Here is a 26,513-nt window from a genome sequence, read left to right on the forward strand (position 1 = left end):
TATAAAGTATATTAGAAGATTTTACTTGCCCATATTTAAGTAGTGTGTTGAATTAATTAAGGTATCGATTTGTTTTGCCTAATTAAACACTTCTCTACAGACAAGATCCACAACTTAGCTTGGTCATAATCCTTCCGTAGCCTGTGATCCTTTGCCTAAAAATGATCCTGCTGTTATGGTAGAGGATCTTAGAGTTTGCAGCTGGAAACAACCTCAATTCCTACAGTTCCCCCCCTCCTTCCTCCCATCTTAGAGGTGAGAAAACTGAGGGAGGTCTGGCCAGATAAATGACCAAGCTGATGGTGTAGCTCCAAATCTATTGCTTTCTCCTATACTATATGGAAACAAAGTTGTTCCTTTTGTTTTCCGGAGAAATGGTTGTTACCCAACCCATTTACCCAAAGAATTAGAATCACAGAGTTCTTGAGATGACTTTGAGATGGTTTGGTTTGAGCCCCCTGATTTTACAAAGGAAGAACTCAGCCCAGAGAGAAGTCATGTGGTTGCCCAAGAGCCTAGGTCTTTAAGTCCGGGGTTATTTTGGTGATAGCACCAAAATGATACAGCCTCACCTCTTCCCACCATACTGTATTGGGGAAATGTTCTAGTCTACTTGAATAATGATGGGGAATAAAATAAACCAATATTCCTCCTCTTTCCCTTTATTAATGAATTAGGATACACAAAATCTCAATAAAACAGCCTATAAAAGGCTCCTGAGCATCCTTCAAATCTTCTTTACGGCTCCCTTTCATTTGCCAAAACTGGCATTTCTATTAAAATAGCATCCCATATAAATGGGCCTTTCCTGTAATGACTTCCAGTGATGTGCATTAAAGTACCAGACTTTGCAAAGACGCCCCGTCTTCCCTTGCTCCGCCATTCTGCAGGAATTTCATTAGCACTCTTAACTAGCCCCTGGCTCCTCTCTCAAACATTCCCAGGAAGGAAGGCTCTCGTTGGAGGAGGTCTGGACTTTGGTCTCCCCTTGTTTCTCTGAAGTGAGTCCCTGGACCATGACAGGATGTTTGGGGAAGGAATGGAGAGCCACTTGAAGACCGGGGAAGCCCCATATGATGCCGAGACTGTTCCAACTGAGCTCGAGAGCAGGTTCCATTCCACAGTGTTTAGTTCAATCTCTAAAACTCCTCTTGTCTCAAATTTGTACCAGAACGAGCAGTAATCTTACTGAAGAGAGCTGGCTCTTGGGTCCAGCTTCAGGACGTAAGGCCTGAAGCATCGAGTTTACATCTGCATCCCTGCATCTTATTTACGACCTGGGATGAATCACCTCATTTCTCAGCCCTAAGTTTCCTCATTTGTAAAACAGAGTGGTTAGGCCAGACTATCCTTACGCTTGCTTCCCCTTTAATAGCAATCAGTATGGTGTTTGGTATGCAGTAGGAGCTTAGCAAATGCAGGTTTCCTTTCCCCTTTCTTCTTCCATCCGAAGGCAGGCAGGAAGCTTTGCCCACAAGACGCCAGGGGCTGATTCGTGATTAGAGTTGCAGGAGATCCCACTTTGTCTAAGCAAGTGACGGATGAGAGATGTGGGGCGAGTTCTGGAGCACCAGCCTTCTGGACTTCTGGTCCCATTCAGTTCTTCGACATGAGCATGTTCTCGGTCCACAGCTAGATCTGTGGGCTCCTTAATCTCAAGTTCCCACCAATGAGGCAGGTGGCAGCCAGTTCACATCAACCCACCTTCTGCCGCTCATCCGGGGTGGGGGTGATTCCTATGTGGTGTGTTATGTCCTTGCTGTCTCCCAGTAGATTGTCATCTGGATTCTTCATAGCAGATCTGCATATGTGTATATGTACATTTGTGCATTTATTAAGTACCCAGTGTGTCCCAGGCATACAGAGAAAGGCATCCCTTCTCCCTTAAGAGCTCCAAGTCTGCTGGGGGAGACAAGAAGCAACTAGTGTGTACAAACAAGCTACATCCAGGGACCAATGCAGATAATCGACATGAGCATTAAGGAGTTACCATTTTCACTGGGACTGGAAGGAAGCCAGGCCAGCCAGAAGATGGAGGTGAGCTGGGGAGCCTCCCGGGTGTGAGAGCCGCCATATCAATGCCTAGGATAGAGAGATGGAGGGTCTTGTTCCTGGAACGTCTAAGGAGGCTGTGTAGATCAGCAAGCGTGGGGGAGGAGGTAAGAAGTAAGAAGACAGAAATGGGGGGAGGCTGCTTGTGAAGGGTTTGAATGCTGAGCAGAGCATTTTGTATTTGCTTCTGGAGGCAATAGAGAGCCACTGGAGTCGCTATAGGAAGATTGCTTCTGTGGATGAATGGAGGCTGTGTTAGAGAGTGGAGACACTAGGGCAGGCAGACCCCCCCTCCCCCCCAGCATCTGTGCTAATGAGATCTTGTCAGGGGCCTTTTTTCATCCACTTGCACTCTCTGTGTAGATGATCTTGGGAACCATCACAGCCAACGCAATCGGAGCATCTAGAGGACCTCGTTATACAGCAGGAATCCCTTTCGCTTGTTCTGAACTAGATCTCCTCCAGTGGAAACGGCAATAGAAATTTTTTTTAAAAATTGGTGAGCACATTGGGCCTGTCTCTTCCCCCAGTCTTATGCGTCACTTCATGTTTCTGCTCAGAGAATTGTTGTTCTATCTCTCAAGCTATATTGAACAATTCTAATGTAGGGATAGAGGCAGCATGTGGCATAATGGTTAGAGCTGTGAATATCATTGAGTTCAAATCCAGCCATAGTCACTGACTAGCTGGGTGACTCTGGACAACTCATTTAATCTCTGTCTGCCTTCATTTATTAATTTCTACAATGGAAACAGCTTGGTGGCTTAGTGGATGGAGTTGGGAAGCCCTGAATTCAAAGTTGACCTCAGACAGTAGCTGTGTAACCCTGGGCTTAATCCCTGTTTGCCTTAATCCACTGTGGAACTCCTCCAGTGTCTTTGCTCGTGGACCTCTTGGCGTGCTGTGGTTCACGCAGTCAAGCACAGGCAGATGAATCTAAAGGACTCGGCCACAACAGAACCTTCCTCCCAGGGTTGTTTGGAGGATAAAAGGAGCTAATGTTTGTAAAGCTCTCTGCAAACCTTCTGTCATTTTGTAAAAGCTAGCTAGGGGGAAGAAGAATTTTGACAAAAGCTGGTAGAGCAGCATTTGCCTTGAGCAGATCAGGTGCTTTTTTCATAATCCACATGTAGCAAGCACAGTTAAGATCCTGAATGCTCTATATTGACCCCGGGTATTTCTAAGAAAGCTGCTCCGCTCCCCTCACCTTGTTACCTCCCCCAGCCCTCACTCGGTCCTCCCAGCACCATCTCCGTGGCTGCGTCCCTCTGCCATTCTCGTCCAAGGTATCCTGGGATATTTCCAGCCTTTCAAATACTGGGTCATACGTGATACGGAACAATTTAGCTCTAGGAAGTCATCCAGCGTTGTAGCTGTTTTATGGTGAACTGAAGGAGAGTGGGCAGGACAGGCACATAAAAGGGAAATAAAATTTGAAACCGATATGGGATAATGGGATTTGATTGAGAGTGGTGGGCTTTCCAGGAAGCTAAAATATGAAAGAGTCATAAACACATCAGCTTCCCTGTTGGAAGCCGAGCAAGCGAAGGCGGTGAATGGCGCAGTCGGGCTCGGCCCTCGTCGGAAACCCTGCAAGTCCTGGAAACGCTGTGCGACGTCCATTTGTGGAATGGACTCTCACAAAGGTGGCAATCAAGGGAATCTATTTTCTGATAGTTCTAATATAAAACTCGAAGTAACCTCTCCTTCGGAAGGAGGTCTGAACGGACTACACGGCCAGCTTTGGATGGAGGGATTGAGATGTCTTACAGAAAGATCCCCAAATGGAATGAACTGCCTCAGGGAAAGAGGGAGGTTCTGTACTAAATAAAGTGAGATGACCCCTGAGGTCCCTTCCAGCTCTGAGATTTTGTAAACTACGATAGATAGAAATTTAAAAAAAAATCTTCACAGGCTGAAAGGGTCGGCTGAAGCTTCAGGGTTGACAGTTAGCGGTGATAAATGTAAAGTGCTACACTTGGGTTCAAAATGTCAGTGTTACAGATACAAGATGGGAGAGATGGGGCCAGACAACAGTTTTTGTGGAAAAGAAATGAGGGCGGGGGGGGGGAAGGAACTAGTGCTTTTGGTGGAACTGGGGTCTTTTGGTTTCTTTGTTTTAGTGCCTACAGTATATCGGTACTGTGATGTGGTAACCAAAAGAACTAATTTGTTCTGTCAGTCAGTCAACAGTTAAGCTCTGGGGTTACAGAGAAATGCAAAAGGCAACCCTCAAAGAACTCAGGATTTAATGGGGAGACAAAATGCAAACAATTACACACAAAGAAAATCGTTATTGTCTTTTGTGGCAACTCCATTTGGGGTTTCCTTGGCAAAGATGCCATTTCCTACTCCAGCTCGTTTTACAGAGGAGGAAACTGAGGCAGATGGGGGAAGTGACTTGTCCAAGGTCACACAGCTAGGAAGCTGAGTCTTCCCCCAAACTGCCCACCCACAAAATACTTACAGGGTAAAATGGAGAAAATCTTGGAAGGCTCTCATTCTGTGCTTATCCCTTCTACATCACTGGGGTTAAGGGTACCTCATCCCCATAGCCTGGAAAATCCTTGCAAAAACTTTTGGCCCACTTTTTGTACACAAGAAGAAATCTGATTTTTTCCCCCTTTTTCTCTTCTAGGGTGTTTATAGTAGTTTATTGTGGAATTTGAGTTAAGTATTTGGTTGTAGGCTCTGTGTCGCAAAACTTCCCCCAAGTTCCTATTTAATTTCCCATTTTTCTTTTTCTTTTTTTGCTGAGGCAATTAGGGTTAAGTGACTTGCCCAGGGTCACACAGCCAGGAAGTGTTAAGTGGTGTGAGGCCAGATTTGAACTGAGGTCCTCCTGACTTAAGGGCTGGTGCTCTATTCACAGCCTCCTGGCTGCCCCCTATTTAATTTCTTACACCAACCTGGGATATATCAAAAACCACCATGGGTAAAGTTAGGATACAGAAGGCCCAGAGCATCTTCCTGATGGTAAAATCCTTAGAAAACCTAAAGATGAGAGGTGGAGAGAGCAGCCAGGAAGTAGAAGGCTGCCTGCTTCATACTGGGAATCTGGATAGAAAAGAAATTCAGAAGCAAGAACAGGATGGAGACCACAGCTGGGCCAAACCTTGGGAGACTTCCAGGGAGGGGGAAGGGTGGGTGAGAGGCCGGGATTGGTGCTGAACTGAAGGTGTGTGTCCAGCTGGAGGCACATTAGGAGTTCTCAGCCTGCCTCCTGCATGGTGTCTAAACCTCAGAGCCTCAGTTTCCCCATTTGTAAAAAGGAAATAATGATATTTCAGCACGAACACACACACCTAGTGAATATTTGGGAGGAAAGTGATTTTTACACCTAAAAGTCGTCGTAGAAATACGCTGTCATTAACATTGCCTGAGAGACCCCCTTCTGGGGTGATCAGTGATCTTGCTTAACTGGTGGCCCTGAAGCAGCTCGTGATGTGGTTGAGCTTCGCCTGGCTGGCTTTGGGATTATCAAGTTATGGATTTCTTTTGAGTATTTTGAAATCTCCTAGTGAAAGGAAATTTAGTTTATAAAACAATATAAGGTGCCATCGTGTTTCAGAGCCAGCAAGAGTGTGATCTAAAGACAATGGCGAGAAGTTCTTGGGGGCCATGCTCGAACGTTGCCAAATCAGGGGAAAGTCCACTGCCGATGAAGGCCGTCTCCACAAACCTCCCGGTGTCCGGCTCCCTGCGGCCCTCTTTCCCCTTCCCCAGTCTGCCACTCTGTGTGTCATAGTTTCTGCCATCCCAGTCACCCAGTAATGAGAGTATCTTCATCTGGATGGAAATGGCCAAAGTGCAGATTTTGATTCGGTCGCTTGTTATTTTGGCAAACCTTTGCTCAGTGCTTTCTGTGTGCCCGGCACCGTGCTGAGTGCTGGGAATATGAATAAAGATAGAAGGGTTGTCTCAAGGAGGTTACATTCTAATGGGGGAAGACAGCACAGGAAGGGAGCTGGAAAGGGGAGGGAATAAAGGGACCCAGGGATGGGGCATGGTGAATCCTGGGGATGAATGAAGGGCAGATGGCCTGGGTGCCCTCCTTGAATGGAGGTTCTGAAAGGAGCTGAAGGCTGCAGGGATGGAGAGTTGCCAACCTATGAAGTAGAGCTTCAGTGTAACCCCACCCCCTGGTCACCTGTGGAGAGAGGAAGCTCCTTACCCAGAGGCCCAGGGAGAAGCTTGATGCTGGCAGCAGAGATCTCCTTCCTCTTCAACTCTACTGTAGATATGGGGGATCTCTCAGGCTCCTTTGAGACAGGGAGTTCAGGGATTCCCAAAACGCTGCTTCTTCTGGGATCCTGGTTCTCTCCAGCTGCCCCACTCAGCTCTCCAAGGACATAAGCGGAGGGATAACAGCCTTTGAGGATCAGCGACTCAGATCTTGCCTAAGGTGTGACATCAGATCCCCTCTTAAGCACACTTCTTAGTGTGTGCACAGCTTGCAGCTCCAGGTTCCCTGCAAACAGGCCACAGGAGCTCCTGGCTTCTTTCCCAACGGGCCCACCCCCAGAGCAGTACGGGGGCAGCGCCCAGGCCCTGACAGCCAACCGTTCAAACCTCCCCTAGATCTTCCACCCCATACACTCTCTTCAGTTAGGGGAAACCTCCCACAAAGGACCAGCTGACAGCGGTGTGCAAGTCCTGAAGGAGAAGTGCAAAACCAGTGCAAGTACCTGCCCCTCTCAGGCAAGGGCAGACGGGCAGGGGCCTGGGGGTCCTGTTCTTGGGTTATCCCCACCCTATTTCTAACAGGCTGGAGGAGTCCCCTGCAACTTAAGAGAGATGAGACAATTGCATGGTGGTCCTTACCAGCGAGAAAGGTGAAATAGAGAAATAACATCCAACTGGTCCCTGGATAAGGGTTAAGATGCCTGGACGTGACTCTTTAGTCCACAAAACATTCATTATCCTCTGTTGGACTAAAGTCCTTGCTTCAGTTTCCCCCTTATAGGGGGGACCTGCGCAATTGAGGGAGACTCAGGACTAGGAAAGTTTATTTATGTCCCCTATACTTATACATCTATAAGTGGCTTTTACAAAATATATTTTGGCTTTATCTTCATTTCTTTTTGTAGCCTTTTCCCTCTCAGCAAATCATCTCATATACAAAGAATTTTTTTCTTTCTTTTTTTTTATTAAAGCTTTTTATTTTTCAAAACATATGCATGGAGAATATTTTTTAAAAGAAAAAAACAATCCATATGTTGAAAAAAATTTAAATATAGATAATGTTTTTTAGTCGCATGTTTCCCATTTCTGCAAAGGAGTGAGAGGAAGTGTCTTCTCCTGTTTCTTCTCCGGGGCCTGCTCAATCTGTGTAGTCTTTCCCCATTTACTTGTGATTATTTGGAGGCTGGGACTGTGACTGTCTGTTATGTCATCAGGGTCATCGTGTTTTCTTTGTGGCTTTGATTTGTATCAGTTCACGTAACTCTTCCCGGGCTTCTCTGTGCTCATCAGCTTCACGTGTGATTTCTTATAGCACAGTAGTAATCCATTACATCCACGCGCTTGTCAGGCCATTGGAATGATTTTGTATGCAGTTCCTAAGTCAGCGTGAAGGACAGGAATAGGAACGGGATGTGAGCAGCTGCCCCTGTCGTGCACCGGCCAAGCCCCTCTGGCTAGGACTGAGGGAGGAGAGGACAAGAAATCCAGGAGTCTGGGGGTCTGGCTTATTCCCTAGGAGAAAGCTGTACAGCTGAGCCAGGGACCCCTTGGGCCGAGGAGAACCCGTTAGAATCTAGTGGTGCTGGTCTGATCAGTGAGTGGGGAGATGTGACCTGCAAGATCTTGGGATTCTTTCCAACTTTGGACTAACTCTCAGAGATTAGCGAGATCTTCAAAAAGTTATCCTGTGGCAGTTTCCAGATTTCAGGCCCTACTTGATAAAGTGGGGACAATCTTGTTAGGTTTGGGCCCCTGTGCTAGCTAGTTAAGGGATCTGATTCTGCTCGCTGTCCGTCCCAGAACGGTTCCAGATAGGCCGGGACCTCAACTTAGAGCCTGTTAGGGACTGCAAAGAAAGGGCCTTTCCCCTCGGGGGTGTCTCTGTCACACTCAGCTTCTGCAGCAATTTTATTGCTGTAAAAAAATTTTGTTCAATACAGCAAGAAACAGTGCTGCTTTATGAAGAAGTGCTAGTGTTTGTCAGGCCAGTGGCATTGTGGGTACATGGACGGCTGGCTAGATGGACAAATAGACAAATCAATGGAAAGATGAACAAAAGATGAACAAAGCATTTTTAAGTGCTTGCTGTATGCCAGGTGCCAGGCTAAGCTAAACTTGGGAGAGACGCAGTCCGGTCCCTGCCCTGCAGGGCATTCTAATGAGAGAGACAACATATGAGGAAGGTTTTGTTTGCAAGTCTGGTGGGGACATCCCAAGGTTCTTAAGGTACGGTGGCAGTTGCGATTTCCAGTGATAAAATCCTCCCAGTCTCTGGTTCTGAACAGGCCAAGGTCTTTGTAGCAAGCACATCCTGTTCAGGAAAGCAGTTGCCAGGCTGCGTCCCCATGGAGATTGTTTCCCAGGGCGATGGCGGAGGGCACTCTCCCTCCAGGTGCCGGGGAGATGCCGATCCCTTTCTTTCCCTCGAGGTGCCTTCCGCTTAGGGATGGCCCTGCAGAGGCCAATGGAGGAATGATCCCATGGGCTGGAGACCTAGAGAAGATCAAAGTATCCAGAAGTAGACAGGTCACAAAGGAGGAGGATTAGGGGCAGCCAGGGGGCGCTACAGGGGATAGGAGGACCCCTCAGACACTTAATACCTCCTAGTTGTGTGACCCTGGGCAAGTCACTTAACCCTGATTGCCTGGTGAAAAAAAAAAAACACGATGAGAATGGGGTGGGGGGAGGGGGGAAGAGAAAGCAGCAGTTTGGGCAAAATCCTTGGTGACTTTGGAGAGAGCCATTTCAGGGAAGTGATGAGGTTGGAAGCAAGGTTACAGAGGGCTGGGGAGACATAGCAAGTGTGGACAGACTTTTTCTGGGATGTTTGGCTGAGAAAGAGGAGAAACATAGGCCGTAGCTTGGAGATGAAGGCCATTTGGGCCCATGGGAAGGGAATAGGAAGGATGGAGGTTCCAGACGAGAACTGCAGAGAGAGCTCACCGCATGCAGTGGAGGTGCGTGTGCTGGGCGACTGGCCTTGGCAAGGAGAAGGGCTGCCTCGCTGTCCAAGCCAGGGAGAGCTGGGGCCGAGGGTTCTGGAGAGGAGAGCGGGGGGAGCCCAAGAAGCGCGCATTTCATAGCCTCAATTTTCTCCCTCTCACACCTTTTCCACCTGCAGCCTCAGAGAATGACTTTGTCTGGCATTAACGTCTCGGAGCCAAAATTGGGGCCCAGTGGCGGCGCACTCTGATGCTGATCCGGGGCTTGACAGAGCAAGTAGCCGGTGGCGGGATGTTCATTTGAAATCTGTGCAAATGTGGCACTTGCGGCTCCAGATTTGATGGTGGGAACAAAATAGTGTTAAATGTGGTGGGAAATGTCTGCATTCTCTTGGAACACAGACACAGAAAATCCTGAAAGGCTCATTTAGGTTCTAAAATAAGTGGCGGCTCAGAACTCTGGCGAACTGGAGGCGCTGCCTGCATTTGTGTAACTGCTTGGAGAAGGAAAGCCACGAGTCTCCTGGGCCACATTGCGCCCTGCAGATGTGCCTGTCGCCCTCAGTCTGTCCGCTCATCTGTCGTCAGAGTGGCGAGTGCTGGCGCCAGGGCGGGCAGCTGTTGGATCAGAACAGTGCTGGTGTTCCCACGGGCCCGAGGGCTCTGGGCATCTTCCAGGGAAAGCCAGGCAGCCGGTTTGGGGGGAGATGTGTTGGGCGGACCCTGCCAGGCCTGCCCCTTGGGCTCAAGCGAAACCGCTGAGGCCAAACTTTGGGACCCGGGAGGAAGGGTGGATTGAATACTTTTGAAGGTGGGAGGCCCAAAACCGGCCCAGTGGTTTTTTTGGCCCCGGCCCATCTTATTAGGCAGGGGGCCCGTGAAAGGTCCTTTAGCCCTGGTGGGGGAAAAGGGACCAATCCTTTCCGCCCCACTCCTGGGCCCCTAAATTAAACCCCCCACCCCCGCTTCCTTAGATTTGGCCCTCCAAGGGTTTGGGAGCCTTTCGGAGAAAAATTTCACTTGGAGGTAGGCCCATTTTCCCAATTTTGTTTTACCGGCTAATCTTACCAAAGGAGGGTCCCACACCCTTGACTGGGGGTTGAATTCACGCCCTCCCAGTTAGAAGCCCTTGCTTTCTTGGGCAGGCCGACCCGGTGCGGGCTAAAATCCCTGGGGAGAGGGGGGTAAAGGAAATTTAAAGTAGGATTCCAAAGGGATTGCCCCTTTTAAAGGGGGCCCCAGGGAAAAGAAAAGGAATTTGGGTAATGAAAATGGTACCCTTCCCTTTCTCCATTGGATGATTATCCCTTTTCTGCTCATTATTAACTCACTTCAGGTCCCCGTGCAAAAGCAGTACTGGTCTATTAGGGAATTCGCGCCCACTTGGTGGATGGGGTAACGGCAGCTAATGAGGATTAGGACGTCTAGTCATTGGGACTCCACTTGTAGTTCTTTTGAGGAGCCTGATTGGCTTTTAGCTTGGAACTCCTCCCTGAAGAAGACAATTAAAACAGTGAATGACTAGTTCCCAGATGAACGATGGTGTGATTCATACATGTGGCTTTTTTCTTTCTGACAGGCAATAAAAGCCCTAAGAGAAAGCAAAACAGGGTTAGATGAGGACGAGAAGGAACGGGGCAGTTGGTATACAAGGCCCGAGATCAGTTCTTACCTGTGACACTTTACATATGGCAAATGGAGTGGGTGGGTGTGCTCACACGTGTGCGTATGTGTCTGTGTACAAGGATGTGTACGTGTGTGTACACGCGTGTGTATGCAGGCATTTGTGTGTCTATGTGAGCATTGGGGGTGGGGGATACTAACCCCCTCCTCCCTTTCCAGTCCTCTCACACATTCCTCCTTCTTCTTCCAGCCAGTGACTGTGGCCTCCTGGCTGTTCCATAAACAAGACTCTCCATCTCTCCCCTCTTAGTATTCTCTGTGGCTGCCCCCATCCCTGAAATGCTCCTCTGTTATGACTGCCATCCTCCCCACTTGGGGTTTTCTTGGCAGAGATACCACAGTGGCTGGCCATTTCCTTCTCCAGCTCATTTTATAGATGGGGAAACTGAGGCAGACAGGATGACGTGACTTGCCCAGTCTCAGTCCTGGCTAGTAAGTGCCCAAGGCCCGATTTGGCCCAGGCTCTATCCACTTCACTTTCTAGCTGCCCTCTAGGACTCAGGCAAATGGGCTGCTATGGTGGAAGGAGTTCCTTAATGGGTAAGTTCTCTGCATCAGCAAAATCTCGGATCCAGCCCCAAAACAAATGTGTATTTTCTTATAGAGAGGTTTAAAGCTGGAAGGGGGGTGGGCAGTTAGGTGGTGCAGTGGATAGAGCACCAGCCCTGAAGTCAGGAGGACCTGAGTTCAAATCTGGTCTCAAGGCACTTAACACTTTCTGGCTGTGTGATCACGGGCAAGTCACTTAACCCTAATTGCCTCAGGCAAAAAAAAAAATTTAGAAGGCTGGAAGGGCTCTAGAGTTCCCCTTGTTTCTCCTGCCAGAACAGAAGCTGTTTCCATGTAGTGCACATGTGTACTCTCACATAGAAGGCATTTGATAACATATCGGTTGCATGATTTCACACAGTAAAATTGTGCCGGGCTCCTGGAGCACGTCATGCTCCGGCCCCATAACTTTGGGAGTTCCGATCGTTTGCTGAATTACTGCTTGCTGAAAGGATCCCTGGCGGCCGAACGTGGCAGGGCTCCCGGAGCGCTTACTGACCTGACGTGCTTTCCTAAGTCACTGGATGACCGAGCCCTTTTTGTTCCTCTGCCCACAGACTGAACTGTCCGGGTCTGCAAGAAGCAGCTGCCTCAGGGACACTTCCCCATGTGCATCATCTTCTTTAAGTTTGACCCTCGTCCTGTTTCCAAAAATGCATACAGGTAATCCCCACGGCTGGGCGGGCTCTGCTTTCTCTTCTCTGAGTGTCCTTCTGGAGGCTAAGGTCTCAGTCCTCTGTCTCCCCAGCATCCAAAAGGTAAAGCGATTTGGTACTTGTCAGTCAGACCGATAATAGATGTTAGACATCAGAGCTCCGAAGGAAGCGCAAGCGTAGCTCCCCTTTTACAGGTACAGAAACGGAAACCGGAGAGCTCCCGTAGCGGTCACTAACCCGCTTCCTGCTTCTTAATCCCGTGCAATTTTGGACAAAAGGAGAACTTGGATCAACTGATCTCCAAGGCTTCTCCTAAGGTCGTCCTAGAGCTCAAACCAGATTTTTCGGTAATGGCCACTGGGAGGTAGAGTAGGTCAAATCGATTCTTGACAGAAATAATTATCAATGATAAACATGGTGATAAGCAGTATATTTATATAACTGCCCTCATTCGAGCGTCACAACAATCCATTGGAATAGTTACTACAAGTATTCTTATCCCCATTCTCAGATGAGCAAATTGAGGCTAAAAGACTTCCTCATGATCACATTGTATCAGAGACCAGATTTTAACTCTTCAGCAGGTAAGTTCTCAAGACTTTTTCTCTGAGGTTATGGGAGTCTGCCGTTCTAATCCATCCTATTGTAAGAACCTTCCTAGTATTTTGTTTTCATCGGTTACCATGGTTTTGTGGTGTATAATACCGTGGATGTGAGAAAAGTACATTAAAATATTCTATTTGTAAGAGTAATTTCTTGGAGACACAGCTCACGGTACTTCCTTGGTGTGAGTACTCCCTCCATCCATGCGATGAAACTGAGAATCGCCAAAGCTTCCTCATCCAGGGAAATTATGACCCAAGTTTTCCCAGAAAACCTCCATAAAAGGAGATTCCAGAGTCCCTTGGCTGGTACCACCGGCATCACCCTTACTTGGATCTGGGTGGCAGTCCCAGAGCGAGGAGGAGCACTAGCATACACGGAGCCAGGGGAGCTGGGACCCTGGTCACAGAAAACAGTGCTTGTGGTCACTCACAGACCAAGCATAAACCAGGAGGGTAGTAAACACACCTCTTCTTGGATCACCTTGGAAAACCATGGCAGATCAGACTGATACGAACCCAGAGTGCTTGACCAAAAGGCGGCCACAAGTAGTTCCCATGAACATCTGGACTTTGCACATCTCACGTTTCTTCTGAGCTAATTCCATTCTCCTTTGCCCCTAGAGTGCGGCCCCTTCTCCAATGAGGGCCTGTCATGCTGGGTGGTCCTGGGCCCGTGTGTCCCATGTCAGTCTGTCCTAGTCAGTTCTGATGTTAATATTAATGGCTCTTTGAATGAAATTCCTTATCATTTCATGTCTCGGGAAGTTTTGTCTGATTTTTATGTAGACACTGGGGAGTCTGGCTGAAGAGAATCTAACAGCTAATACCTAAAATTACAACTTTCAGAACTGATGGCAGCATTTCCTGCCTGCACTGGGTTTGGTGACTTCCCAGAGGGCCTTGGGCTGCCTTCTCTGATCCTTGGTATTCTCTCCCGAAAATTGCGGGAATAAAATGATTCCTACGACACCACTCTTAAGTGCTTGGGACCCGTGAATATCCCATTTATGAGGGTGTTTAACTTGTAGCAGGGGGAGCCATCCCAGTTATTAAGGCCATTGGCCGTTCCCTGGTCTGTCCCTCATGCTTCTATTTTCATCCTAGAGTCTCTGCTTTTGTCTTCCCGGTTTAGGCCCTTGGGCTGTTTTGCCCCTGATGGCTTGAATGCCACAGCTGAGCATAACTTTTAATGAAAATGAAATTCTTGGGCCTTCGGCCTAGATTCGAGAGGCAGAGAGTTGTGGATTGGGAATGCTCGTCACGGGCCTGACGCTGTTGAGGGAATCTGATGTTGTCTGCGCCTGGAGCGCCTGTCGGTTGGTTTTTGCTGATATTGAACCACCGAGTTCCTATCTATTGTACACTTGAGGGAGAAAGCTCATAAAGAAACACAGAAATGAGGGCAGAGTCAAGAGGGGAGCGTGAGAGGGAGGATTTTTGCCTTAGAGCCTTCCCAATCTCCTCTACTACAACCTAGAAAACACACCAGACCAAATTCGGACTAGGAAAGCCAAGAAAATTCCCAGTGAGTCTTTGTTCTAGGCCTGAGAAGCTGGGAATGATAGGAGAGGGTTGTGGATGCTGGGGCGTGGACTGGCACCGCCTCATGGAGGAACATTCCAGTGCCCAGGGACAATAAAGGGCCTGAACCCCAGGTGGGTGTAACTGGCCTGAACCACTGGCTGTGGAAATGGGAGCCCTCTTTTTGCCCATTACCCATTCCAAAATCCCAATTTCAGGGTGGAGAAGAGTGTTTGTGAGGAAGCCGGGGTCCTTCTGTGTAAGGAGCAAGGAACAGTTGCAGAAACTTAGCTTTGTGGTTTTGAACTCCAGAGCAGAGGCAGTAACTTGTTTCTGCCTTTTGGCCCCCTACGTAAGCCTGCAGTGCAATGACCAGGTCAGGAGATCCAGACCAAAGGGGAGCTAGCAGTCCAGCCACTCGAAACTGGCAGAGCCTCACAGTAGGCTCATGGTGACTGCACCCTGTAACAGTCTGTGGAACTGAATGAATACACAAGTCAGCAGACCCAAATCTGGGTCAGTCACTCAGAGAGCTCAGATCAGGAGGGCGGTAAACAAGAGCTCCACTGGAGCGCGCCACTTGGAAGCAGATTGAGTTATGAAAACATCAGGAGAACATAAAAGACAGAGGCTCAAGCCAGACTTTGCCCTCCTTAGTGACCAGAGCACAACGCTAACAAAGCCAGGGGTCAAGAAGTAGACTAGGAAAATGAGCAAATGAAAAAGAACTGATCATAAAGAGCTGCTCTGATAACAGGGAAGCTCAAGACACGAACTCAGAAAAAAATAACATCTACAAACAAAACTTCAAAGGAAATTGCAGAGAAGACACAAGGTCAATAACCATTCCTAGAAAAGCTAAAGAAAGATTTTTAAAAGAGCATAGAAAGAGTTTAAAAATTAAATTAGAGTGATAGAGGAAAATGGAAAAAGAGTTGAGAGCTATGCAAGAAAGTTATATTAAAAAAAGAATTAATAGCTTTATAAAAGAAGTACCAAAAATACCAAAGAAAATAATGCCTTAAAAATCAGAATTAGCTAGAGGAAGCTCATGACTTAATGAGACATCAAAAAACAAACAAATGAAAAGACTGAAAAAGAAGAAAATGAGAAGACTCTCATAGGATAAACTACTGGCCTGGAAAATAGATCAGGGAGAGATAGTTTTAAGTCATTGGACAACCTGAAAAAGAGCCTAGAAATCATATTTCAAGAAATTACCAAAGAAAACTGCCCAGATAACCTTAAAATCAGAGGGCAAAGTAGAAATTGAAAGCATCCATCGGTCACCTCCTAAAAGAAACTCCAAAATGAAAACTCCCAAGAATATCGTAGCTAAAATCCAGAGATCCTGGGTCAAGAAGAAAATCCTGAAAGGAGTCCGAACGAATCCAATGGTACAGGAATGGAGGACTCGGAAAATAATGATTCAGAAGGCAAGGCATCCAAAGTGGATATTTAATGAAACAGGACTTTCAGACATTCCTGATACTAGATCTTACAAGGGGATAGAGAAAAGTTAAGCATAAGTAAGAAAACAAATGATTAAATAAGACTAAACTCTTTACATTCTTATATAGGAAAATGATACATGTAATCCCTCAAAATTGCATCAACAGGGGTCTTAGAATAATTTTAAAAGAGAGAGTCTGTGAATGATTCTGTTATGTTGGGACCATCTCAAAGAATTGGGGGATTAGAAAGGGGGATGAACTGAAGAAAAGGGTGAAAGGAAAAGAAGAGTGAGGGAAATTGTCTTATATAAATGGAGCATACAACATAAGGGAGAATGGGGGAATTTGGGAAAACTTGAAGCTCACTCTCATCTGAACTGGTTCGAGTAGGAAGGAATACACATAAACCACCCAATAGGGGAGAGCAATTCATCTTTTAATCCATACAGAATTTGGAGGAAAAGAAAAAGGGAAGTGGAGGAAAGGAGAGAAGATTAAGGAGAGACAGTAGTCAGAAACCAAACACTCTTGAGGAGGGGACAGAGTAAAAAGAGAAAGATAAATGTAAGAGAATAGGATGGAGAAAAACAAATTTAGTAGCAATTACTGTGAATGTGAACAGGATGAGCTCATTCATAAAATGGAAGATGATAGCAGAATGGATTAGAAACCAGAATCCTGCAACAATATGTTGTTTATAAGAAACATATTTGAAACAGAAAGATATACATGGAATTAGAATAAGGTGCTGGAACAGAATTTATTTTACTTCAGTGCAAGTAAAATAAAAAAAAAAGGCAAGAGTGGCAATGGTGATTTCCGACAAAGTACAAGTCAAAATAAACCTAATTAAAAAGACACAAACAGAGAAACAGGAAATTTTGCTAAAAGGTACCATATCAGTACTCTATACCAAATGGCACAGCATCCTCATTCTTGAAAGAAAAGTTAAATGAATTGCAGGAGTAAATAGTAAAATTGTAATAGTGGGGGACCTTAGTTTGCCCCTTTTTGAGGCCTTGATACATCTAACCATAAAATAAGAAGTTAAGGAAATCGATAGGATTTTAGAAAATTACATATGATAGTTCTTAAGAACATTGAATGGAAACAGGAAGGAGTATACATTTCTCGGCTGTATGTGACACCTTCACAATGTATCCCAGCATGAAAACTTCACAAACAAATCTAGAAAAGCAGAATATTTTCCATCACCATAATAAAATAAAAATGACTTCAGTAAAGGGCCTTTGAGACATAAATTAAAAATCAATTGAAAACTAAGGAACCTAATCCTGAGGAATGAGTGGGTCAAAGAATGAATCACAGAAACAATTATTTCCTGAACTATAATAACATTGAAATGACATCCCCAAAATTTCTAGGATGCTGTCGAAGCAGTATTTGAAGAAACAATTATATCACTAAATTAATTAAATTTATTATCATTGTTACGATATGATTATATATTAATGCTTGTTAATTAAATAAATTACATCAATAAAAATCACTAATTAAAACTTCAAATTGAATGAATTCTGAGGTACCATCTCACACCTTTGTTGGCCAAGGTGACAGAAAAGCAAAGTGACAAGTGCTGAAGGGGATGTGGAAAAATAGGTACAGTTAATGGAGCTGTAAACTAACTCAACAATCTGGGAAATGATTTAGAACCATATCCCCTCTCTAAACCTATTAAACTATGACTATTAAGCTTTGACCCAGCAATTCTTGTAGGTTTATATCTGAAAGAAATTAAAGAAAGAAGAAAAGAACCCATGTCTACAAGATTATGTACAGTTTTCTTTGTGGTGGCAAAGGGTGCCCATCCATTGGGGAATGGCTGAACAGATTGTGGTATATGAATGTCATAGAATACTATTGTACTGTAATGTTATGGGCCAGAACTCTGAACTTGAAACAAGGATTCTTACAAAGTGCTAAGTCAGTGGAATTGAGAGAGATAATGTTTGTTTAGCATGGTGCTTAACGGTTCTCTAGTTGAGTACACATGTACTTAGTACTTAATATAGTTCCACAAGATTCACACCTATGATAATGGAGTATATAACAGCCAGCAAACACTGAGACACATTCATTCCACCTTTGTGATGGCTGGAGGCTGAAGCACAAACCTTTGGATTCGGGAGAGATTCAGAGGGCAGAGAAGGAGGCAGGAGCTCAAGCTCTTGGAACCAAGGAGAGAGGAAGGCCTACAGAAAACTAGCTGAACCCCAAGTGAAGGAGATAGGACTTTGAAGGAAACAATAAAGGATTTGGACTTTAACCCCTAACTACTCATGTGGTGATTACTGAACTGAAAGGAAGGCTGCCCAGAGACCCCAAGAAAAACAAAACAAGAGAACATTACACTGTAAGAAATGACAGAAGGAATGCTTTTAGAAAAACCTGGGAAGATTTATATTAACTGATGCAAAGTGAAGTCAGTAGAACGAGGAGGACAGTTTATACAGTCACAACAGTACTGTAAAGATATAATTAACTGTGAAAGATTTAGTAACTCTGATCAATGCAATGACCCACCACAGTTCCCAAGGACTCATGATGAAAGACCCACCTTCAGACAGAAAGCTGGGGACTTAAGAGAAAGACTGAAGCATTTTTTTACTTGCTTCTTCCTTTTCCTGAAAATGACTAACACATAAATTTGCTTCGTGTGACTTTATGTTTGTAATGGGGTTTCTATTTCTTGCCTTCTCAGTGGAGACGAGTGAGGGGAGTAAGAGAATTTGAAACTAAAAATAAAATAAAATTGATTAAAAAAAAAGTGGATCTGGATATCTTAGTTCCAAATAAATCCAAATGAGATAATTAAAAAACCTTCACAGAAATGAAATGAAGTGGGTCAGCTAGGTGGTACAGTGGATAGCACTGGCCCTGAAGTCTGGAGGATCTGAGTTCAAATCTGGTCTCAGACACTTAACACTTCCTGGCTGTGTGACCCTGGGCAAGTGACCTGATCCCAATTGCCTCAGCAAAAAAAAAAAAAGAAAAGAAAAAAGAAATGAAATGAAGTCTGAAACTTTTTCTGATGGTCTCCTGTTGCTTGGACATTGAACAGTGAATAATGTAGCAATAACTGGAGTAGCTTCTGCAAAAGGGTCCAGACACATAGAAGTGAGCCAGAAAAATGATATATGCAAGGACTACAATGTTGAGAGGAAGAATAACTACTACTGAACAATGGAAAATAAATGTTGTGAAATTACAAAGAATAATCTTTGGTTCCAAAGAACTTCCTCCCTTGTGGGGGTGAGGAGGGGTGAAGGAGCTCACAAACCAGGTGTTAGGATTTCCCATCTTCCCATCTGGCATCCCAGAGTCACCCCCAGTACATTGTCCCACATTCCTGCATCCGCTGGTAGTTGGGATTTGATCCGAAACTTCGAACAGATGAGATACAAGGCAAGAAGGCAGAGTCACCGCTCCATGAGGAGCTCAGAGAATAATTCTGAGGCTGTATCATGCCTAAGGGGACTTCTCGAACCCCTTTGCAGAGGAGAAAAGACCTTTCAGTAATCAGAAATTGTGTGTGTTGGCCTTTTGACACAAGTAATCTCCAAACATGAACCCACTTTCCTTTAGACTGTTAAGTGGCACAGACTTTTGGGAGAATATTGTGCCTTAGTAAATAACCTCACCTAAAAACCAACTTATTCTTGTTGACTGAATGATAATCATATTATAGCTCACTGGTGGGGACTTATAAGCTCTATCGCATCAGATGAGCTCTAGAGCCCCAGCCAAAGACACAGACATGGTCTGGGACCTGACTTAGGGGAGTCAGCTCCAGTGTGGGGAGTCGCCTCACAGGGTATGCTGCCTGTTTCCTATCTTTGTGCAGCTCATTTTTTGGACCCGAGCATAAAAGTTTTCATTTATCCTCTACGAACTTCATCTCATTGTTCTAGCCAGTTAAGGTCCTTCTGTTCTGCATCCATCTGCCACAACTCCATGGCATCTGCAGATGTGACAAGTGTCCAAGCCTTCACCGGGATGGAAAGTGCTGAGTGTTACGTTTGATTCTTTCCCAGAAGTGTGGCTGCAGGGATCGCAGAGTAACTCGGACGTTTATGCCGTTAAAACCATCATCATCATCGTTATGCCCTTTACAGACACAGTGACTGCACTGACATAATGGGGGGTAGAGGGGGGTAGTGCCATGGTGTGTTTATAGTAACCAAGCTTGCCCTGGAAAAAGATGAGAAAATATGTCTCCCACTATACCTTGCAGTGGTGGGGGACCGTGCGTAGGGGGAAATGCATGTGCTGTCAGATTAAGTGATTTGGTTTTTCTGAACTGTTTTTTTCCCTTTTTTTTTTTTTGTTACAAGAAGTGATTCTCAGAGTAAGAAAAGGAAAAGGAATGTTTTTGGAAATAAATAAGATGTCAAAATAAGATATCGATAAGACTTGAAAAAAAAATCTCATGTGCGCCTACAATGATGCAATCCTGCCCAATACGAGACAGAAAACTCCCTTTAGGTTAGCAATGATTAACAAATATGAAATCCTGTGTTAGGCTTTTAAAGTCCTTCATGACCTGATCCCCTCCTACCTTTTGATCTTCTTACACCTTCCTCCCTTCCACATACTCTTTGAGCCAGGGACATTGGCTCCTGGCTCTCCCTCCAGTGGGACATGCCATCCCTTGATTCCAGCCTTTGTCTCTGGCTGACCCTAAGCCTGGATTTCTCTTCTTCTTCATATCTGCCCCCACTCCTCTGGCTTCCTTCAAGTGTGTGGGGGAGACTTTGAGACTGATCTCTGTTCCCTTCTCAGCATTAGGATTCCTGATAACCTCTCCTCTCCCAGTGAGACCTGATTTCCTTTTCTGGGTAACTTTTGGCCTACTTGTGGCTTCTGGGGTCAAGGAACAGGGAAATCTCAATGGAATTTGATTTTTTTAAAAGCTTTTTATTTTCAAAATATATGCATAAATGATTTTTTGCATTCCCCCCTGCAAAACCTTGTGTTCCAGTTTTGTTTTTTTTTCTCCCTCTCTTCCTCCCCTAGGTAGCAAGTGATCCAATATAGGTTAAACATGTGCAATTCTTCCATACATATTTTCACAGTTATCACGCTGCACAAGAAAAATCAGACCAAAAAGGGAAAAAAAAAGAGCTAAAACAAAAAGCAAGCAAACAACAAAAATAGTAAAAATACTATGTTGTGATCTATCCTCAGTCCCCACAGTTTCTCTCTGGGTGCAGACGGCTCTCTCCATCAGAAGACCATTGAAATTAGCCTGAATCACCTCATTGTTGAAAAGCGCCACGTCCATCAGAATTGATCGTTGTATAGTCTTCTTGTAGCCGGGTACAATGATCTCCTGGTCCTGCTCACTTCCTCAGCATCAGTTCCTGTCAGTCTCTCCGGCCTCTCTGAAATTACCCTGCTGGTTGTTTCTTATAGAACAGAATTGTTCCATCACATTCATATACCAGAACTTATACAGTTACGGGCATCCACTCAGTTGCAATTTGATTTATGTACTTTCTGGGCTTTAGCAGACTGGGTCCTTGCTGGTAGGAAGGGATTGAACCTTTGGTGACTTTTCCCTTTGGGTCATTATAGCCACTGACCCATACTTCTGCTTCCACGGCTGGGTATGTGGCATTTGTATGGCCCTCTCCCCCTTGACTTTACTTACATTAATCTAATGTTTTCAGTTGGGTAGCTTGATACAAGGCCCCAAGTAAATGAAACTTAATCTTTTCCTTGGGCAGAGGTGGGGAAGCGGGGTGATAAGGGAGCAGTGGCATTTGGCAAAGGGCACGGTGCTCAGTGAGGGTTCATTCAACAAAGTTTATTAGTATGTACATGTGCCAAGGCAAGAGTTAGAGACACAAATACAAAATGAGACCTCTCCTTGCAGTGAAAAAAGCCAGGCTTGGATCTAAAGAATCTGAATTTTAATCTCTGGGTCTTTACTTTTCTGTATGAGCTCAGACAAGGGTCTCATTCGATCCTCACTTTCCTTATCTGCAAAATGGTCAGAGTAGATGCTCTCTCTTTTTAAAAATTATTTAACAATTTTTTGAAGAAAAATCTGGGTTCTATATTTTTCTCTTTTCTGCTTACCCTTCTCCTGCTCACTGACAAGGCAAGGAATATATCAGTGTGAAATATATCATGTGAAATCATGCAAAACATATTTCCATATTAGTCATGTTGCAAAAAATGTAAGAAAAATAAAGTTGAAAAATTATACTTCATTTTGCATTCGGAGCTCGGGAGATGAGCTCTTAAATTTCTTTCCGGCTCTGAATCCTAGAATTCTTGTTCTCCAAGGAACTTAACCAATAGACAGATGAAAACACACCCAAATAACTAAAATCTGGAATTAGAAGAGAAATACATAGGAGAGATTCAGCCAGAGTGACACGAGAGATTGGAATAATCATTGCATCTGATTCCTGCTTAATAAGTGTTTGATGAATTTGATTCAGTTCAATTCAGTTAATATCTGTGAATATCTTGGAACAGGATTATCATACTCTCCCAGAAACTCTTGCTCTTAAAAAAAAAAAAATAGGTGAAAAGACTCTTGCCGGATGATTTGGGTTCTGGGCTCCACTGGAAGCTGTATGACCTTGGTTAAGTCATGTAACTGCTGGCTAATTGCTCTTGGCTAAGTTTCTTGTCCACAAAATTAGGCTTGTTCACATCAGATGACATATCTGGGGAAGTACTTTGTAATATACGTCTCTAAAGTGAGAACTTTACCCAAATAAGAATATCGCCTTTGAAACTATCTCTGTAAATCAAGCCATTCTCCAATTGATAAATGGTCAAAGGATATGAACAATTTTCAGATGATGAAATTGAAATTATTTCTACTCATATGAAAGAGTGTTCCAAATCACTATTGATCAGAGAAATGCAAATTACGATGACTCTGAGATAACCACTACACACCTCTCATGTTGGTCAAAATGACAGGAAAAGATAATGTGGAATGTTGGAGGGATGTGGGAAAACTGGGACACTGATGCATTGTTGGTGGAGTTGTGAACGAATCCAACATTCTGGAGAGCAATCTGGAATTATGCCCCAAAAGTTATCAAACTGTGCATACCCTTTGATCCAGCAGTACTACTATTTGGCTTGTATCCCAAAGAGATATTAAAGAAGGGAAAGGGACCTATATGTGCCAAAATGTTTGTGGCAGCTCTCTTTGTAGTGGCCAGAAACTGGAAACTGAGTGGATGCCCATCAGTTGGGGAATGGCTGAATAAATTGTGTATATGAATGTTATGGAATATTATTGTTCTGTAAGTAACGACCAGCAGGATGAATACAGAGAGGCTTGGAGAGACTTATGTGAACTGATGCTAAGTGAAATGAGCAGAACCAGGAGATCATTATATACCTCAACAACAATACTGTGTGAGGATGTATTCTGATGAAAGTGGATTTCTTCGACAAAGAGAAGATCTAACTCAGTTTCAACGGTTCAATGATGGACAGAAACAGCTACACCCAGAGAAGGAACACTGGGAAATGAGTGTAAACTGTTTTCATTTTTGTTTTTCTTCCCGGGTTATTTTTACCTTCTGAATCCAATTCTTCCTGTGCAACAAGAGAACTGTTGGGTTCTGCACACAGATATTGTACCTAGGATATACTGGGACATATTTAACATGTATAGGACTGCTTGCCATCTGGGGGAGGGGGTGGAGGGAGGAAAGGGAAAAGTTGGAACTGAAGTAACGGACCATGTTGAAAAATTACTCATGCACATACCCATGCATACCCATACATAGCAAAAAAGCTATAATTAAAAAAAAGAAACTATGGCTATACATACATTTCCCAAAAACTATCATAAATAATAGTTGCCATATCTTTTCACTAAACTTAGCCTGTCCTAATTGGAAATATTTTTGGCTTGCCCATCTGTTGGGCTAGTGTGCAGAGGACTTCCTTTGTGAATGCCTTCAGGATAACGGGATGCCGCAGGGTTTCTAGGGAGAGCCTGTTCGCTTGTTAGGCTGTCGGAGAGGGAAAAGTGCCCTGACGCTAGGTAATCCTGTGGAAGCAGCGCCCTATTATTTCAGAGTGAGTGATGAGGAGAGGTCAGATTGAACCAGGAGGCTCAGTGGATAGAGTGCTGCGCCTGGAGCCAGGAGAAACCTGAATTCATGTACATCTTTGGTTTCTTCATCTCTCAAATGGGAATGATAATAGCACCTGCTTTCCGTGATTCTTGTCAGAATAACATGAGATAATATGGGTAAAACACTTTGTAAACCTTAAAGCACTATTCATGTGATGATGATGGTGATGGTGATGATGATGATGATGATGTTGGTGATGAAGATGAAAAAGATGGTTATGGTAGTGATGATGTCATTTGTGATGAAGATGAAAATTATGGTTGTGATGATGATGAAAATATAGTCAAACCAGGAGGAAACTGCTCTAGATAGAAGAAGCATCAGAAGTATGACCTTTACCAAGTTCAATTCTATCTGAGCTTGGAATCCCAGGTTACTGTCCCTTCCCTACCTTTCAAGGTTTCTCAACAAAAACACTTTCCTCCTCCCCCCCCCCCTTTTTTTTTTGAACTGCTGAGGTGACACAGTGGGCGGACTGCTGGGCCTAACGTCAAGAAGATCTGAATTTAAATCCAATTTCAGATATTTCCTAGCTGTGGGACGCTGGACTAATCACTTAACCTCTGCCTCAGTACTTTCATCTGTTAAATGGGAATAATAATAGGACTTGCATCCCAGCATTGTAGTAAGGATTAAATGAGATAATAATTGTAAAGTGCTCAGCATAATGTTTGGGTCAGAGTAAGTACTCTAGAAATGTTAATTATTATTATTTTTCTCACTGTTCTGCTTAGGGTCTTATTTCTTTATAGATTATCTTTGGCACTCCCAGTCCAGGAAGTGCATTTTTTACTTCTGTTATACCAAGAGCATCTAGCGAGCTCCCCCAGTCATTAAAATACAAACAGTCTGAAAAGAATGGTCCCAAACTACAACAAGCTTTCTCAGGACTGGGAAACAAAGGAGTGTTTCAAGTGATGTCAAACACAGATAACAATGGGAGCCCCTAAAGCCTACATAAGGATTCCTTCAGGCTGCGAGTTGAGTTAGAAAACCAATATTAACATTACCCATGTTCTACTATATTTGTATTCATTTCATCAAATATTTTTCAATTCCATTTTAATCCGATTTGGGCTTTAGTCAGGCTGACAACAGCTGCTTTTGATGCCTCTGGGCTAGATGATTCCTTGTTAACTTATTCCTTTGGAGTAAAGATGAGTTCCCTTCCCATCTAAAATTTGACGAAATCTGTAAAATGTAATTCCTTCTGATGATAAATTTAGGATTTCATAGGCAAACTAGCTGAAGAACCTGAAATTTATAAAAGTGGCTTAAATCACCTTTACAAGTCGTACATAGAAGCATAGCTAAGATAGCACTTCATCCTTTAAAAGGTCTGCAAATTTTAGCTCAATATGACCGGTGATATGGCTGCCAACAAAACTAGGGATTATATTAGGCTTGTTAAGAAAGGCGTAGTGTCCAGGAATAGGGAGGCTACTCTCCTACCTAGGTCTTCCCTCTCAGACCTGATTGAGACTGTTGTGTTCAGTTCTGGGTGGACTTTTAGAAAAGACATTGGTAAATTAAAGAATATCCAAAGGAGGTCAGCAGAATGGTGAGAGTCCTTGAGTTCTGGTCATGTAGGAATTGGTTTAAAAAGATGTAGAAAAAATTGAAGGGAACTTAATAGCTGTCTTTTATTTATTTTTATTTTTTAATAGTATTTTTTTAAAATACGTGTAAAAGCAGCATTCATTTTTGTAAGACTTTGTTTTCTTCTGAGGTATTACCTCATATCTCTCAGATTGACTAAGATGACAGAAAAAAATGATGGATGTTAGAAGGGATGTGAGAAAACTGGGACACTAATGCATTATTAGTGGAATTGTGAAATGATCCAACCATTCTGGAGAGCAATTTGGAGCTATGCCCAAAGGGCTATCAAACTGTGCATACCCTTTGGCCCGGCACTGTTGAATCCCAAGGAAATGATAAAGGAGGAAAAAGGATCCACGGGTGCAAAAATATTTGTAGCAGCTCTTTTTTGTGGTAGCATAGAATTGAAAAAATGAGTAGACGCCTATTAATTGGGAAATGACTGAATAAGTTGTGGTATATGAAGTAATGGAATATTATCATTCTATAAAAAATCATGAACAAGCTGATTTTAGAAAGGCTTGGAAAGATTTACAGGAACTGATTGCTGAGCGAAACAAGCAGAACCAGGAATACATCGTATACAGTAACAGCAAGACTGTGTAATGATCACTTAGGAAAGACTTAGTTCTTCTCAGTAGTTCAGTGATCCAATGGGTTCCTAATAAACTTTGGGTAGAAAATGCCATCTGCATCCAGAGAGAGAACTATGGAGATTGAATGTAAATCACATACTGTATGCACTTCTTTTTTCTGTTTTTTTTTTTCCTCTCATGGTTTTTCCCTTTTGTTCTAATTTTTCTCTCCCAACATGATTTATAAAGAAATGTATATTTTTAAAAGTTAATATACAGGAAAAAACAATTAAAAAAAAAAAGACTTTATGTTCTAAATTTTTCTCCCTCCTGCCCAAGACAGAAAGCAATGTAATATAGGGTAAGTATGTGCAATCCTTTTAAACATATCCATTTTTTGTTGTTATTAAAAAAAAAAAATTAGACCAAAAGGGGGAAAAAAACATCAAGAAAGAAAAAAATAAACAAATAGCTGTCTTTCAATATTTAAAGACCTATTGAGGAGGGATTAAATATGTTATTTAGCATCAGAGGGCAGAATCAAT

The 26,513-nt window shown here is 43.9% G+C and overlaps 1 protein-coding gene across 1 annotated transcript in view; it reads left to right on the top strand.

The window, feature by feature from the left end:
- Positions 1-26,513, top strand: part of TANGO2 (transport and golgi organization 2 homolog) — a 144,816-nt gene that overhangs the window by 38,083 nt on the left and 80,220 nt on the right. The window contains exon 2 of the mRNA XM_031948998.1: positions 11,969-12,074. Coding sequence (XP_031804858.1) covers positions 12,019-12,074 — 56 coding nt within the window. The 5' untranslated portion in view covers positions 11,969-12,018. The remainder of the gene's footprint in view (positions 1-11,968; positions 12,075-26,513) is intronic.

This window comes from Sarcophilus harrisii, chromosome 1, assembly GCF_902635505.1.
Source record: "Sarcophilus harrisii chromosome 1, mSarHar1.11, whole genome shotgun sequence".
Lineage (NCBI taxonomy): Eukaryota > Metazoa > Chordata > Mammalia > Dasyuromorphia > Dasyuridae > Sarcophilus > Sarcophilus harrisii.